The sequence below is a fragment of the Heterodontus francisci genome, chromosome 26, assembly GCF_036365525.1.
Source record: "Heterodontus francisci isolate sHetFra1 chromosome 26, sHetFra1.hap1, whole genome shotgun sequence".
NCBI classification, from domain to species: domain Eukaryota; kingdom Metazoa; phylum Chordata; class Chondrichthyes; order Heterodontiformes; family Heterodontidae; genus Heterodontus; species Heterodontus francisci.
Window position 1 is genome coordinate 33,592,515 of NC_090396.1, and position 17,743 is coordinate 33,610,257.

The window sequence follows — 17,743 nt, forward strand, 5'->3', positions numbered from 1 at the left end:
TTGATTATTTAAATATGTATACTTTTAAATGTAAATATTTGAAGGTGGTTGCTTGTGAAAAAAAATTATTTGTTTAAAAATTGATTGTGTTTTGATGACATACACTAAAAATGATGCTATAATAAAGTCTGCGGTGATACTACATCAACATATTTCCCCTGCCCCACCCCTGAGCTAGCCTCTCAGACACATTGCCCTTCTTGGACAAGAAGGTAGACGTCTTGAAAGATTTTTTCAACAGTGCTATTCCTTGGTTGATGAAGCAGAGAACATGAGGAGCAATCTCCCCTCACCATGAGCACCTCCAGGCGCTGTTCCCTAGTTAATTTGACTTGAATTTGTAAACTGTTTTTGTTGGGAGAAGAGCAAACGCCAAAGAAATTTGTAATTTATACTCCATTCTCAAAGTTCAGAATTTAGTGCACTAACCTGAGTATGCTCCAATGAATTCCATTTTGAGCCATCATGCTGCTAATATCATGGTAAAGACAGGAGTAGACAAAAATGTTAAAATCAGCCAAACATGCTACGTATAAAGTAAGTACCTAGCAGCTCATGCCAACATAAGGGCTGAATGTTACGCCCCACTTAGGGCATTTTTACCTTGTTTGACTTCCATTGTTTTATACATTCGCAGATATATGTGTTAGAGATTAATAAGGAACCCTGACATATATTTCATTGGATGTGCACAACATTAGTAATATAAAACAGAGGTGAAGATCAAAGAAATACAATGTTGCTTGCAGGACTGAAATTACTTTCTTTCCAACAGACAGCAGCAGTGTAGCATTACAGTTTTAACATTACTCATGTCACAGGTTGTTAGTACATAATTAACAATATTAGTGACAGAATGGGTGAAGAGAAACCCCAGAACTTGTTCGCACAAGTTCAGAATAGGCCTCATTTTTCAACATGCAAATTTCCCGTGGGAAAGTAAAACCAGTAGGCTACTTTTCTTGAAAGCTATATTTCTGCACCGCTGTCAATAAAGTTAATTAACTATTTGTACCTCAGGCTGGCAAAAATTGACCGGTATTCCAAAAAAACTGATTCTGTATTCCTGATTTAAATGCCAACATTAATTAATAATATGTAAAGCATGATTGAAGAGACGCATGATAGATAACCAAAAGCGATGTCAGGCAGCGTTGCATGGCCGTTGGAGCATATGCTAGCTGAATGACTGAAGCTAACAATTAGCTACTGATTATACCAAATTAAGTGATATGAAAATATTTGAAGATATTTATGAACCTATGGGGAGAGAGAAGCGACAAGGAGGGAAGGAAAAGATCATTGTCCATCCTCCTCTGAAAACCCTCCAATGCAAGAACTAGATTGCTATGTGGGAGTTCCTTATTAAGAAAAAAAGCTTGGTTGCGATTTTTTCTTGTGTTTTTACGTAAACTTCATGCCTTTATGTTAATGTAGATTTGTGATCTGGCGCAAAGCATAATCCAAAATAGCATATTCACATATCATCTGACAATGTTTGTAGAGCTTTGTTGTGAAGTTGAGGGAACTGGCGATTTTAAGAATTTTTAATTGTACTTTAAAGAACACATGAATGAACTACAGTATGCGAGTTAGTGACCAAAAACAGTATTTTAATAATATAAATTAGATCAAGAAATAAATGTATTTTATCTGCATTTTTAAAATCTTATCATACATTATGTGTTGTGTCAACATGCAATGCTGACCGTGAAGTTGACAACGCATTGCTTTTTGCAGTTTATTCCTTACTAAAGTGATCAGCTCATCCTAGTTGGAATAATGTCGTCATATTTTCTCTTCTTTTGCATTTTTCCGATAGAGTGGTGGTAGTGTTGAAGAGGATTAAAGATATCGCGAAAGGATTGGTGAAAAAAGTGTTACAGCAGTTTAGGAAGCTATAAAAAGATTCAAAAGCTTTGAGGGATAGAGAGCGATAATAACATTAAAGCCATAAGAAAGTTGTCACAAGCAAAATCTGGTATTGATCTAGAGTGTCAATTAGTTTCACAGGCCAAGTGTGCTGTTTAATTTTTGAAAATCATGTTCCAATCCTCTTCTGAATTCTGATTTTCTTTAGATGCATTTGAAGTTTTGCTATATTTAAATAATAAATATTTCATATAAAATATTGTGCACTGACTATAATAAGATAGAGTCATAGAGTTATATAGCACATAAACAGGCAGTTCGGCCCATCGTGTCCGTCCCAGCCATCAAGCACCTATCTATACTAATCCCATTTTCCAGCACTTGGCCCGTAGCCTTGTATGCTATGGCGTTTCAATTGCTCATCTAAATACTTCTTAAATGTTGTGAGGGTTCCTGCCTTTACCACCCATTCAGGCAATGTGTTCCAGATTCCAACCACCCTCTGGGTGAAACAATGTTTCCTCAAATGCTCTCTCCTCAGCCTTCTGTGCTCTAAGGAAAACAACCGTAGCCTAGCCAGTCTCTCTTCATAGCTGAAATGCTGCAGCCCAGGCAACATCCTGGTGAATCTCCTCTGCACCCTCTCCAGTGCAATCTCATCCTTCCTATAGTGTGGCGACCAAAACTGTACACAGTACTCCAACTGTGGGCTAACTAGCGTTTTATACAGCTCCATCATAACCTCCCTGCTGTTATATTCTATGCCTCAGTTAATAAAGGTAAGTATCCCATATGCCTTCCTAACCACCTTATCTACCTGTGCTGCTGCCTTCGGTGATCTATGGACAAGTACACCAAGGTCCCTCTGTACTTCCGAGGGTCCTACCACCCATTGCATATTCCCTTGCCTTGCTAGTTCTCCCAAAATGCACCACCTCAGACTTCTCAGCATTAAATTCCATTTGCCACTGCTCTGCCCATCTTACCAGCCCATCAATATTGTCCTGTAATCTATGGCTTTCCTCCTCACTATTTACGACACCACTAATTTTCATGTCATCTGCGAACTTAGTGATCATACCTCCTATATTCGCGTCTAAATTATTAATGTACACTATAAACAGCAAGGGTCCCAGCACCGATCCCTGCGGTACACCACTGGTCACAGGCTTGCAATCGCAAAAACAACCCTCAACCATCACCGTCTGCCTCCTGCCACTAAGTCAATATTGGATCCAATTTGCCAAATTGCCCTGGATCCCATGGGCTCTTACCTTCTTAACCAATCTCCCATGTGGGACCTTCTCAAAAGCCTTACTGAAGTCCATGTAGACTACATCAACTGCTTTACCCTCATCTACGCATCTAGTCACCTCCTCGAAAAATTCACTCAAATTTGTTAGTCATGATCTCCCCCTGACAAAGCCATGCTGACTATCCTTGATTAATCTCTGCCTCTCCAAGTGGAGATTAATCCTGTCCCTCACAATATTTTTCCAATAGTTTCCCTACCACTGATGTTAGACTCACCGGCCTGTAATTCCCTGGTTTATCCCCGCTACCCTTCTTGAATAATGGTACCACATTCACTGTCTTCCGGTCCTCCGGCACTTCTCCTGTGGCCAGAGAGGATTTGAAAAATTGTGTCAGAGCCCCTTCTATCTCCTCCCTTGCCTCACATAACAATCTGGGATACATCTCATCTGGGCCTAGGGATTTATCCACTTTTCAGCTGCTAAAACCGTTCATACCTTCTCCCTTTCAATGCTAATTTGTTAGAGTATATCACAATCCCCCTTCCTGATCTCTGTACCTACATCGACCTTCTCCATAGTGAACACAGATGAAAATTAATCTTTTAAAACCTCCCTTCCGTCCTCCGGCTCCACATACAGATTGCCGCTTTGGTCCCTAATGGGCCCTACTCTTTCCCTGGTTATCCTCTTGCCCTTAATATACTTATAAAACACCTTGGGATTTTCCTTTATCTTGCCCCCACCAGTGTTTTTCCATGCCCCCTCTTGGCTCTCCTAATTACTTTTTTAAGTACTCCCCTACACTTTCTATACTCCTCTAGGGCCTCTGCTGTTTTCAACCCTCTGAATCTGCCATAAGCCTCCTTTTTGTTTCCTTATCCAATCCTCTATATCCCTTGGCATCCAGGGTTTCCTGGACATGTTGGTCCTACCCTTCACCTTTACGGGAATATGTTGGCCCTGAACTCTCACTATTTCCTTTTTGAATGACTCCCACTGGTCTGACAGAGACCTTCCTACAAGTAGCTGCTCCCAGTCCACTTTGGTCAGATCCTGTTTTATCATATTGAAATCGGCCTTCCCCCAATTCAGTACCTTTATTTCCAGTCCATCTTTGTCCTTTTCCATAACTACCTTAAATCTTAGAGTTATGGTCACTATCCCCAAAATGCACCCCCACTGACACTTCGACCACTTGTCTGGTTTCATTCCCTCGGATTAGGTCCAGTACCGCCCCTTCTCTTGTTGCACTTTCTGTGTGCTGGCTCAAAAAGCTCTCCTGTATGCATTTTAAGAATTCCTCCCCCTTTAAGCCTTTTGTACAAAGACTATCCGAGTTAATATTGGGGAAGTTGAAATCTCCAACTATTATTACCCTACTATTTTTGCACCTCTGAGATTTGTCTACATATCTGCTCCTCTATCTCTCCCTGACTATTTGGAGGCCTGTAGTACACTCCCAGCCAAGTGATTGCCCCCTTTTTGTTTTTAAGTTCTACCCATATGGCCTCATTTGAAGAACCTTCTTTAGCATTAGCATTGCAATTTGTAAAATTTTCTGAAGTTTTAGGATCTCAGGCTGTGATGAGATGCACAATGGTGCCTTTCTGTGCAGGAGACAAAAGCTACTCTAGATGACTTAAGTTCCTGGTACTTGACAGTATCATTTCCAGAAAACTGTTCCAGCAATAAATAATGGTATTGGTGATGTTGGCAAATGTGAAAAATTTATGCTTTACTTACAATCTGTCACTTCTCACACTAGTCCTTCAGGTGTTTTACATTGTGAAGAATTGTGCTTATAGCACTTACATAAACAAACATTCTAGTTGAAATTTATACTTTTGTGTAACTATATATACTTTGATTTGGCTTGTCTTGCAGGTTCTGTGGTCTTATTCAGTTCCAAGGTGAAGTCAGAAAGAATGTTCTCTTCCAGCTGTTGCTCCTGTTATGCTACCCGTTCCCAATAGTAAGCACTCACTAATTTATTTAATGTCTTAAGAACTAACAGTGTGTGATAGAGGCTTGCCATTCTACAGCTTTTCCATGTGATGAACCATGTAAAAAACTACAGGCTGCATGAGGTTTCTTTGGCAGATGCATTGACACTCTCACAGTTATCATACATGCATTGTTCAGTTCACACCAAAGTGAAAATAATCTTCTGTTTGGGTACATTAATAAATTATATTAAAATTGCTGGAGCATGACATTAGTTATTTATGTCAATGTGATGTAATTCTCCAGTATTTATGTATCGTGCAATACACGCAAAGCTGCTGTTTCTGTAAGGAGAAATTGAGCAAAACAGCCCAAACTGCCTCTGGAAGTGCTAAAAGCGTGACCAGTGAAAATGCATAACGCTGCCCAAAGGTACTTCTCTGAACTTATAAATTACTTTTGTGGAAGTAACAGAACATTACTTCTGCATCAGTTAATGCTTTGCTTCAAGCTATAATGGAAGGTTGCCATGTTGACGACAAACACTTAAGGGTGATCATAACCCCTGAACAAGCATAAGGATAGTAAATGCATCAGAGCTCAGACAGGGATTTAACAGCTTTATAGAAGAGAGATGATACATTGTTTCATTGGCCATAGCTGCTCTAACAGCTGTTAACAGCCATGTGGTCATTGGAAAGAGTCCAGTTGTATTTTCTGAAGCAGACTTCTGCAGTGAAGGAAACAACTGAGTCAATAAATACATTGAAAAATTTAAAGTTTTTATTTCAATTTATTTGGTAATGAACTATGTCATCTAGATCATTGCACCCATATTTGCTACTCATACTGTCGAAAATAAACAGCAAGCTGAAGCATATTTTAAAACATATGACTGACTCAGTGGAATTTTCTGTGGGTGTACCTCCTGTGCAATGGCTATGTATTTTTAGATATTTGTAGTTTCAGTTTTACAAATTTTTGTAAGAATTGCAATGCTTGTGTCCAGTTAAAACTGGAATAAAAATTATGTCTTCTCCATGTCCTTTTTGAAAGCTTCCATTGTAAAATAGTGAAATTAAACCAGGGTGGTCTCCAGATCAAAAAATGTAAAAGTTGCAATGTTTTAAAAAGAAATGTTAAAGAGCACATATGTTAAACATGTTGCACATTTTTTGTGAATGTGTAGGTTTTTAGATGCATAAATTATTTGACTTCAAAGCTGATTCTCGTCTGGCATTAAACAGGAAGTGAATTCATTAGAATTTGAAAGTATTTATCCATATGTAAGCAACTGCAAATGTACTTTTCCTTTAGGAATTAGTTATTGAAACAACCCTAATTACAAGGCTCCTGCCATTAACTAATTCTGAGGAGCAGGTGTGCTGGAATGATGAAAATCAAACAGATCCCATTACAAAAATGCTCTATAAATTTTTTGTTTAAGGGCTGATCATGGTCTCCCCCCACTTTAAGCTCTACCACTGTCCTGTTGATATTCAGCATGGACTGAAGTAGGAAGCAAGTAACGTCAATGATCAGTTTCTGAATAGACTAATCAAATCAACATCAATTATATGTCGTACAGTTGGATTTTCGAAAGGCCTTTGACAAGGTACCACATGGTAAACTTATAACAAAGGTTAGGGCACGGTGAGCAAGGGACAGATAGCTGAATGGATAACAAACTGACTAAAAGATAGAAAGCAGAGAGTAGGGTTAAAGGGTAATTATTCAGGTTGGGGGAAGTTAGAAAGCAGTGTTTCCCCCAAGAATCAGTGCTGGGACAACGGTTATTCATTATTTACATTAATAATTTGCACTTGGGAACAAGTAACTCAATATCAAAATTGCCAATGCTACCAAACTTGATGGGGTATAGCTAACACTGAGGAAGAATGCAACATAATACAGGAAAACAGTAGAAAAGTTGCAGTCGGGCCGTTAAATGGCAAAGTGTGAGGAAATATAGAAATATCGCCTATACCTTACAATATAAGAAACTGAATGGGGTAGAAGAGCAAAGGGATCTAAGGATAAATGTGAACAAATCATTAAAAGTGACATCTCAGATCATCAAAGCAATTAAAAATGCTAATATAGAATTCAAAAGTGACCCTGGTCAGGCCATACTTAGAGTATTGTGCACAGTTCTTGTCTGCAAACTGTAAAAAGGACATAGAAGCACTGGAGAAAGTGCAAAAAAAGGATTGAGCAGGTTGGGGCTTTTCTCTTTAGAAAAAAGACTTATAGGTGACCTGATAGAGGTCTTTAAAGCTGTGAGTGGGCTTGAGATTTGATGTGGAGAGAATGTTTCCACTTATAGGAGAATCTAAAACTTCATTAACCCCCAGTATAAAATACACCAAACCAGGTATCTTTAGACAACAACAAATTAACTATTTATTAAAAATGAAATCTTAAACACTATTAAGTTAAACCAATGTCTAAAGACCTTAAAACTTCTTATTTAACCTAAGCCTCCCCATGCACACACGCATACATTCAAAAACCAGCAATGGTTAACTGGTTTTAAAAAACAGTGTTTCTTAGGAATAAAATAAGTAGCTGGGTTGTAAGTCCTGGTAAGTTATGTTACTGGTTGATGAGGTGTCCCAGAATAGAGTAATCAGATGCCACTCCAAGTCTCCGGGTGAATTCAACAAAACAGTTTTTAATAGATAGGCATTCAAAATATTTCAGCTGCAGCAGGCGTCACACAGTTCCTTCAACAAGATGCACAGCAATAGGTCTACTTGGATTTTAAAATAGGCAGTCTTTTGGTAAAACTTTACTGAGAATTCCAGTAAACACAAATAGACAGTAGAGAGAGTTACTTCTGTAGCAGACTTCTTAGAGTTTCAAAGTAAAACGGAATTTTACTACCTCCAATCACAGAATAATACAGTGCAGAAGAGGCCCTTCGGCCCATCGAGTCTGCACCGATGCATTAAAGACACCTGACCTGTCTACCTAATCCTATTTGCCAGCACTTGGCCCATAGCCTTGTATATTATGACGTGCCAAGTGCTCGTCCAGGTACTTTTTAAAGGATGTGAGGCAACCCGCCTCTACCACCCTCCCAGGCAGTGCATTCCAGACCATCATCACCCTCTGGGTAAAAAGATTCTTCCTCAAATCCCCCTTAAACCTCCTGCCCCTCACCTTAAACTTGTGTCCCCTCGTAACTGACCCTTCAGCTGAGGGGAACAGCTGCTCCCTATCCACCCTGTCCATGCCCCTCATAATCTTGTACACCTCAATCAGGTCACCCTTCAGTCTTCCCTGCTCCAGCGAAAACAACCCAAGCCTATCCAACCTCTCTTCATAGCTTAAATGTTCCATCCCAGGCAACATCCTGGTGACTCGCCTCTGCACCTCCTCCAATGCAATCACATCCTTCCTGTAATGTGGCGACAAGAATTGCACACAGTACTCCAGCTGTGGCCTTACCAAAGTTCTATACAACTCCAACATGACCTCCCTGCTTTTGTAATCTATGCCTCGATTGATAAAGGCAAGTGTCCCATATGCCTTTTTCACCACCCTATTAACCTGCCCTTCTGCCTTCAGAGATCTATGGATAAACACGCCAAGGTCCCTTTGTTCCTCGGAACTTCCCAGTGTCAGGCCATTCATTGAATACTTCCGTGTCACATTACTCCTTCCAAGGTGTATCACCTCATACTTTTCAGGGTTAAATTCCATCTGCCACTTTTCTTCCCATTTGACTATCCCGTCTATATCTTCCTGTAACCCAAGACACTCAACCTCACTGTTAACCACTCGGCCAATCTTTGTGTCATCCGCGAACTTACTGATCCTACCCCCCACATAGTCATCTATGTTGTTTATATAAATGACAAACAATAGGGAACCCAGCACAGATCCCTGTGGTACGCCACTGGACACTGCTTCCAGTCACTAAAACAGCCGTCTGTCATCACTCTCTGTCTCCTACAGCTAAGCCAATTTTGAATCCACCTCATCAAGTTACCCTGTATCCCATGTGCATTTGCTTTCTTGATAAATCTCCCAAATGGAACCTTGTCAAAGGCTTTGCTGAAATCCATATAAACTACATCAACTGCACTACCCTCATGTACACACCTGGTCACATGCTCAAAGAATTCAATCAAATTTGTTAGGCATGTCCTCCCTCTGACAAAGCCATGCTCACTATTCCTAAACAAATTTTGCCTCTCCAAGTGGAGATAGATTCTCTCCTTCAGAATTTTCTCCAATAGTTTCCCTACCACTGACGTGAGACTCACTGGTCTGTAGTTCTCTGGCTTATCTCTACAACCTTTCTTAAATAGTGGGACCACATTAGCTGTTCTCCAGTCCTCTGGCACCTCCCCTGTGGCCAGAGAGGAATTAAAAATTCGGGTCAGAGCCCCTGCAATCTCCACCCTCGCCTCCCACAGCATCCTAGGACACAAATCGTCCGGACCTGGAGATTTGTCCACTTTTAAGCCTTCCAAAACCTTGTCACTCCCGATGGCAGTTTGCTCAAGAACCTCATAGTCTCTCTCTCTCAGTTCCATATCTACATCCTCATTCTCTTAGGAGAATTAGTATTCATTCAACAGCCTACACCCACACCCTGTGGCTCCACCCACAGATTTCCCCCTTGGTCCCTAATGGGTCCTACTGTTTCCCTGGTTATCCTCTTCCCATTGATATACTTATAGAATATCTTGGGATTTTCCCTGCTTTTACCAGCCAGAGCTTTCTCACATCCCCTCTTTGCTCCATCCTACACTTTCTGTACTCCACTAATGCTTCTGTTGATTTGCTCTCCTTGTATTTGTTAAAAGCCTCTCTTTTCCTTCTCATCGTACCCTGAATGTTTCTGGTCATCCATGGTTCTCTGGGCTTGTTGCTCCTACCTATTACCCTAGAGGGAACATGTTGGGCCTGTACCCTCCCCATTTCCTTTTTGAATGCCCCCCACTGCTCTTCTGTAGATTTCCCGACAAGTAACTCTTTCCAGTCTACCTTGGCCAGATCCTGCCTTATTTTACTAAAATTCGCTCTCCCCCAATCAAAAACATTTTTTTGCAACTTGTCTATTTCTTTCTCCATAACGAGCTTAAATTGTACCATGTTATGGTCACTATCACCAAAATGTTCCCCCACCAACACATCAACCACCTGTCCGGCTTCATTCCCCAGAATTAGGTCCAGCACTGCACCCTCCCTTGTTGGATTCTCTACATATTGAGCTAAAAAGTTCTCCTGTATACATTTTAAGAACTCCATTCCATCTAAGCCCTTAACACGATGACTATCCCAATTAATTTTTGGGAAAGTTGAAATCACCTAATATAATTACCCTATCATTGTTTTTACACACCCCTGCGAATTGCACACCTATTTGCTCCTCAGTTTCCCGCTGACTATCTGGGGGTCTATAATAAACACCCAGCAATGTGGCTGTCCCTTTTTTATTCCTAAACTCTACCCATAAAGCTTCATTTGATGCCCCCTCTAAGATATCATCTCTCCTTACTGCAGTAACTGACTCCTTAACTAATATTGCAATGCCCCCTCCTCTTTTACCCCCTCCTCTGTCTCGCCTGAAGATTCTATATACCGGGATATTGAGCTGCCAATCCTGCCCCTCCCTCAACCATGTCTCTGTGATGGCTACTATATCACAATTCCACGTGTCAATCCTTGCCCTTAACTCATCCGTTTTACCTGTAATACTCCTGGCATTAAAGTAGAGGCTATCCATCCTGGTCTTACTCCCTTGAAACTTACTTCCGCTGTCTCCCCTCTGACTTGTTTGCTTTCCTGTGTTTACCAATAATGCAAATTGTACTTTTTCAGGGGTTTATTACTCCTTAGGCAAACACAGTCTGAGCTCAATGTAGATTTTCTCTGCTGAGAAATAGCTTCTTTTCAGTGTACAGCATGCTTTGTTTGTATCCAGTTCAGACTGGTTTTAGCCAGTTTTTACACAGTTAAAAGTTACAGTACACCATGTGACCTTCTCACTCTCCTGCTGTGGCCTAGGAAACAGATGCAGCTGGCACACTGCCCCTTCATTTTTAAAGGCACACTGTTTTTAAACAGAGTCTTAAAGGTTCACTGTTTGTAAACAGAGGAGGAAAAACAGTTCCATGACACTGTATATTGTATGTATTTCTATGTAATTCAATATCACATTAGACATCTATACTTAGAATCTTGTTCAGTCCAGTGCTAAACCATCTGAAATGGTTGAATACATGACTCAGTGGATGAGCCATGTAACAGATTATTTCAGCTCGTGATGAATAATCAAATAATTGCCGCTAATCACAGAGTAAGGATTATAATTGTAGTTACATTTTATAGCGGAAAAAGGAATTTACGAAAATGTATTTGGGCTGAATTTTACCTCCAGGAAGCAAGTCCCGCCACTTGACCAAAAGCGGGTCCCGAGTCCGTGTGCACGATATTACTGGCGGCGGCCAATTATCAGTCCGTCGCCCAGTTGAGGATGGCATCCGCCTCAGAGCTGCCAGCCCAATTGGAGGCTGGCAGTTCACCAGCCTCAGCAGACACAGACTAAGGTGGCTGCTGCTGAGGCTGCAGGGGGAAAGAGAGGGTGCCTCCATGTTGAGGTGCCCCTGAAAGACAGGTAATAATTTTTTCAATGTGAATCTTCCAGTGGCGACATCAGAGGTGCAGGGATGGCCATTGCCACTGGGTGGTGCACCTCTGTGAGCCATGGAGTGGCCAGAAAGGAAGGCCCCTCCCCGCCCCCCCCAGACCGGGAAGGTGTTGGGAGACCACTTCAGTATATCTGGTGGTTACCCCACACAGCAGAGGACTGTGCCTATGGCGATAAAATCCCAGCCACATGATAAAATGGCTGTTAATTGCCCAGTTAATTGAATTCAGTGGCCGGCCGCCAAGATACTGTTGTTCCCACTTCTGGGAGTATCCGGTGATGAGGGGATGATATCGGTCTTCCCTCCCAACACCACCTGCCACCATTTTATGAGGCCTCCTGCCTCCCAGCCTGTCTCCAGAGGGCTGGTAAAATCCTGGCCTTTATTTCTCTGGCTGTAAAGCGAATCCAATGTTGGTGATCCTTGTAAATGTAGTATTATTGCACTTAATCACTCTTATTTGATTTTCAAGTGAAAACTGAGAATATTAGTAAATTGATGTAATTTAGCAGAATGATAGCTTACGTGACTTTATATCATTTGCTGTGTCCCAGAAGTGCCAGACTTTTTCAGTGATGGTTTTGTGTTTCATGGCAGTTGTTTTCTAATTAATCTTTTGCACAGATAAGGAAAACAACCGCCAGCCAGCTGTATGAAATGCTTTTAACATATGATGATGTCATTGATGCAGAGGTATTGGATGAAGTGATGGCAAGTCTTAGTGACAACAACTGGTAAGTGGCATTTGCTGTGGAAGTAAGCCTTACGTTGTGTTCAGTGTGCTTCAGTAAATACAAACTAACCTTGAAGTCCGGGCCCATAGCCTTTGCAGTATCCAGTGCCTTCAGCCGTTGCTTGATATCACATGGAATGAATCAGATTGGCATTATTTGGCAGAATTATGGATGACATAACATGAGGGTTGGAAGTTGCATTGAAAGCACGTGTGTGCTAGGGTTTATGGATAATTTCTGCTTTAATTGATTAGTGCATTGGACAAGACACATGCCATTCCTCTACTACTAAAACCATTTTATACTGTAATCACAGATTTAACAACATGTTTATCTACAGAGTACATAGACCTAAACAGGTATCTCAGCTTAATATTAGTCAATGCTATTCAAATCTCCTGCTGAAACTTCGCTGTTGTGCTTTTGTTTTCCTAAAACAATTCTGTTTCCTCAAGGTGGCTGCAGGCATCCACCTATCCTGTCAGCCATAAATTAGGTGTGAAATCTGGGAATGTACATAAAGGAGAAACAGGTATTGGGGAAAAACATTTTTTTAAAAAGTAATGTATTAATACTTTGTAGTTGAACAGATGTTATTGATAAAATAGCTGTAAAATGAACAACATCTGTTTCTCTTTATTTGTAGAGTACCACACAGCTGTGAAATGGCAGTGAACACATAAAGGAAAATAGTCGTGCCATCCCAGATGAAAGTTTACTATATGTTGGAGGGATTTTTATTCCCACTTCATACATAGGTTTATGATGTTGGAAGAGTTAGAAAAATTCTAACATCCAGTGCATTTTCATCTACACTGAATTAAATACTGTGTGCCACATAGGCCAGTAAGATTAGTTATCTAATATCTGATAACATATTTGACTATTAAAATACATAATGGCTGAGAGACTGCAGGAAATTGGATCAACTCAAGTATTTAAATAGTTGGAATGCTTTGCACAGAGCAGAGACTAGTTGAAAGGATTGATTTGGTTAACCTCATCCAGCTGGCATTGGCAGAGTTTGGTCACTTTCTTCAGTCTGTTTCTTATTTTGCCTCCTTAAATCTACTTAATGTCCTTTAAATATTGCATGAAGTAAGCCTTCTGCTTACTGGAAAATTTATCACTCAGGCCTGTGCTTATTACATCGAACTATATTGTTCTTTTCAGAATGTAATTCTAAGTGTACGGTCTAGTTTAAATCCATCAACTTATGGTGTGAAATAACTGGTTGCATTTCGAATGCACCTGATTCTCACCATTTTTAAAATCAGCTTTCTAGAAAGCATGTTGAAAAATAGTGCAATTTTGAGCATCATAGACTATTGTCAAATTACTACTTTTCGAATTGTAGCTGAAAATGCTTTAGTTGTATACAAGTGAAATACTACAGCTTTAAATATATTTAACTATGGTAAGCTTCCGACTGTTTCATGTGTCTGCTTCAGTGGGGGTAGTGGAGGAATGCAGTGAAATTCCAGAATTCAAATATCTTTGGATACTATACAATAACTTTATTATTCTAAGGCTTTATAGTAAATGATATGTTAATATGTGGTATTGTTGGCATCAATTAATTACTACCACCATTAGCGGAGAGAGAAAGAAAATCTTCAAAAGTAAGCTGAATGAGTCTTACTGTTGCAGTTTTTGTGTCTTGAAGGAAAATGCACTCCTTCACTTCTCAGGAGCGTGCCTGAATTTCATCCAAGGTTAGCAAGGTTCAGTAGCTGAACGTGTTGTTGTCAATTGTTTCAACCTTTCTAAATGTTTCTGTACTTAACAAAATGCTGTTCGTGCCCACAGAATGTGAATAATTGTAAATTTGTTACAGTTAACTTATGCAAAATGTTTTTTGACAACAGGGATGCTGATCTGCCCACCGTCCGAGCTCAACGGAATCACCTATGTGATCTGATGGGTGTTCCAAAACCAATAATTGCTACTAAGGTACATTAGCCATGAGAAACCAATGTTTGTAATCAAATCAAGGTCTTAGATATGTTTTGCCCAACAACCTTTCATGCAAATTAAATCGCCTGACAAATTTTCCTTTTTTCATGCTTCATTTGTTTGCTGATATTTTACTGTCAGCTGCAGTGTGATGTTACCTGATTGATTAGCCAGATTCTTTTGATGATATGGGATAATACATTTGTTGTAACCCCTTTACAGGTCAAATTAACACAAAGGCAAAATACTGCAGATGCTGGAAATCTGAAATAAAAACAGAAAATTTTGTAAATATACAGCAGGCCAGGTTATCTCTCCACAGATGCTGCCTAACCTGCTGAGTAGTTCCAACATTTTCTGTTTTTATTACAGGTCAAGTTAAGTACAGTCTACATGGTCAAAGCATTCTTGGCTGCCCCATATAGTTCAGTGAAATTGTTTTTAATATCACTGACTTACACAAACCTAACCCAGCCATTGAGGACAGTCAATGCCCTAGCAAGTTTGTTTGTGACTTAAAACTTGGCAAACTTACACATGCTGTCCTGAAGTCAACTCAGACTATGTGGAAATTATCCTTGCAAAGTCATAAACTGAGTGTTTTCCACAGGAGTGGGGGAAATGTTTGAGAACTCCTCAATTATTTTAGCATTATTATCAGAATAAAGCTATTCTCAACATTTGGGTAGCTTTATCACTGCAAGACAAGCAAAGAACTATTTTTACCGTTGAAATAAGCACTGGAAATGGTATAGTTTATGCCATGCTCTCTTGATCTTTGAATGCCAGACAGATAACACTCTGACATGCCATATATCTCAACAATAACTAGAATTCAAACAAATAAGTAAAATTGAACATAAAAAAAAGCAAGCACAGCAGATTTCACTCAATTACAACACTCTACTTATCTCACAGTCCTTGTTTCAAAATAATAAATGTGCAATAGACTTTGGAAGTTACACTCTTAGTTTGGAACAGGCATCTGTGCTTGAGAGGTTTTATGAGAGACTAGATGTCATTGTAGCAAATTCTGGATCTATAAGTATAAATAATATACATAGTTTATTCAGGCACATTTTGTAGATGAAATAACTATGAGAATTAAACTTCATTTTTTCCCATGGAAACATGCCAAGGATACAAAGAACCAACAATTTTAGCCATTGGGTGGCATAATGGGAATTAATATAGACTATATAGGACACAGTTTCTTTTTTTAGCCTAGTAGCTCTGCCATAGATTATTTAGAGAAATAATGTTCAAATCCCTTTTTGATCTCTTCAATGAGTTTATATATGAGTGAAGCTGATATAATATGCATTTCACAATAGCAGTGGACTTCATCTCAGAGGGATGGAGAAGTCAGTGGCAACAGTTCTGTGCTGCAGCAGTAAAACTGGTTGTGGAACTGTACAGGTAGCAGCCAGTAATTCAGTTTGTCTTCCACTCCTTGCTGAAAGAGAATGCAAAGCAACAGTATAGATTGGGGGAGCGTTTATTTATTCATTTGTTTTAAGAAGTATTAATGCTGTTGACACCTTATTCAATACAATATTTTCATTTTTTGAAGAATTACTTTACAGCCACCTTTCTTATGAGAAAACCTGACCTTTTAAAAACAAGATAAATTTCAGCAATATGCTGTTTGCACTGGTGTCCTCTGATAATGCACAATGTTTTAAAATTAACATTGTAGAAAAATGAATTCAATATTTAATAAGACTTGTAGAAGTAAAATCTGCACTTTCTATGTACTAGCCAGTCTTTTATTGTTTTGCTCACGGGTAAGCTGGGGCCTGGAGCGCATGCTTGAAGGCGAGGCTACAGCTATGTCGTAGGAGGCAAATGGAGAGGGAAGTTTTATGCTGGTGCCACTGAGAGTTCAGTGCTCAACACCTAAGTGATGTTACTACCACCCTGTTTCTGGGTAGGTTCTGGATACTTAGCCTGGGTTCCCACTGTTGGTCCACATTTCAGAGGCAGTGACCCATAAATGCAGATGCTGTCATGGTTGTGTTATGTTTTGGATTTGCAGTCTGATTGGTTCCTGCTTGATCAAAAAGAAATCAAATAGGAGCCCTGCATTCACACAGACACAGAAACTATTTCACATAAGTAGATGTTAAAAAGTTGGTTTCAGGAGCATGTCTTATACATTGGATTATTTCAAACTAATTTTTACTTAATTGAATTTCTCCAGAACAAATCTTAATATGCTGAGAAGCCTGCTAAAACTGCATTGTCTTTAAAGTATGCAGCAAGTATTTTTAAAATATTTTATATCTATTTATAAAATCAAATATAAGTAACTTCCCATTTATTTTGTTTGGATTGAAGATATTTTTAATCCCTTTTTTTGTGACCACAGCTGCACCAAGGCGTCCTATGATTGAAGATTTGCCATGTGTCTGGACAGACAAGGGCATGCAGAGAGCTAAATGTGTGTTCGGTCTACTATATTTCGGATGCTTTTCACAAACTGTTCCAATCTGGATGCCGCTACAAAGCAAGCCGTGTAAGAAGATGACTGAAGAGCTGCTTAGCATGTGAAAATACACACGAATAAAGAGTAGACTGTGTTCAACCTCAGCATTCCCCTCCAGATGTTGTTCTTGATGTGGTTACTGATTTCCTTAAGATCCTACAGGGGGTAAAATGCTGAATAAGTCAAATCTGAATGCACTAATGTTAGGAAAATGTGTTTTTTAATGTAGTGTTTAGATGTAACCCTTCACCCACAAGATGGCACCTTTGCTCCCTCAACATCCTTTACTTTGTTCAGGTGGACTGTACAAGAGCTAATGTTCTGTTTTGTATGATCAACCTGAACCTAACACATTCTTCAATAAAATCATGAGTTTTGCTTATACTCTATTGGACTCTGGCTGAAGCTTTATTTGAACAATTTTCAAACAAATACCTAAATCAAAAAATGCCATTTTTAAAAAAGAATTCCTTAAAGCCTGCCTACTATTCAAACCTTGAAGTGGTAGAATTCAGACCCTTGAAGTATCTACCCATGTACAGACTGCCGATGTTTGCTTGTATTTTTCCACCACAATAAAGCCCACTGTTATTATGGTACTATTTGCATGGCTCTGCATACCTTTCAATCTAACATCACCCCCATCTTTATTACTGTATCACTGGATCATCTTCAAACTGCAATTTATAGCTGCTAAAGAACTTGCTGTTTTAAAAAGAAAAGCCTGCAATTCCCATTACCATAGGAGCATATGACTTGAGTTGCGGTAAATAATTCAAATTAACTTTAGTAAAGTAAGCAGTAATGCAAGTTCTGTGTGCAAAT

At 39.6% G+C, this 17,743-nt stretch overlaps 1 protein-coding gene across 2 annotated transcripts in view; it reads left to right on the top strand.

Annotated features, from left to right (window-relative positions):
* The window catches only part of tbcd (tubulin folding cofactor D), a 370,097-nt gene extending 352,795 nt beyond the window's left edge, over positions 1–17,302 (top strand). Inside the window, exons 36-39 of one of the 2 annotated variants that reach the window (XM_068057991.1) lie at positions 5,013–5,100; positions 12,365–12,474; positions 14,343–14,427; positions 16,802–17,302. In XM_068057991.1, the coding sequence (XP_067914092.1) occupies positions 5,013–5,100; positions 12,365–12,474; positions 14,343–14,427; positions 16,802–16,822 (304 nt within the window). In that variant the 3' untranslated portion in view covers positions 16,823–17,302. Of the gene's footprint in view, positions 1–5,012; positions 5,101–12,364; positions 12,475–14,342; positions 14,428–16,633; positions 16,684–16,801 lie in introns of those variants that run through there. The other variant, XM_068057992.1, reaches the window with a different exon arrangement.
* Positions 17,303–17,743: the final 441 nt, after the last annotated feature.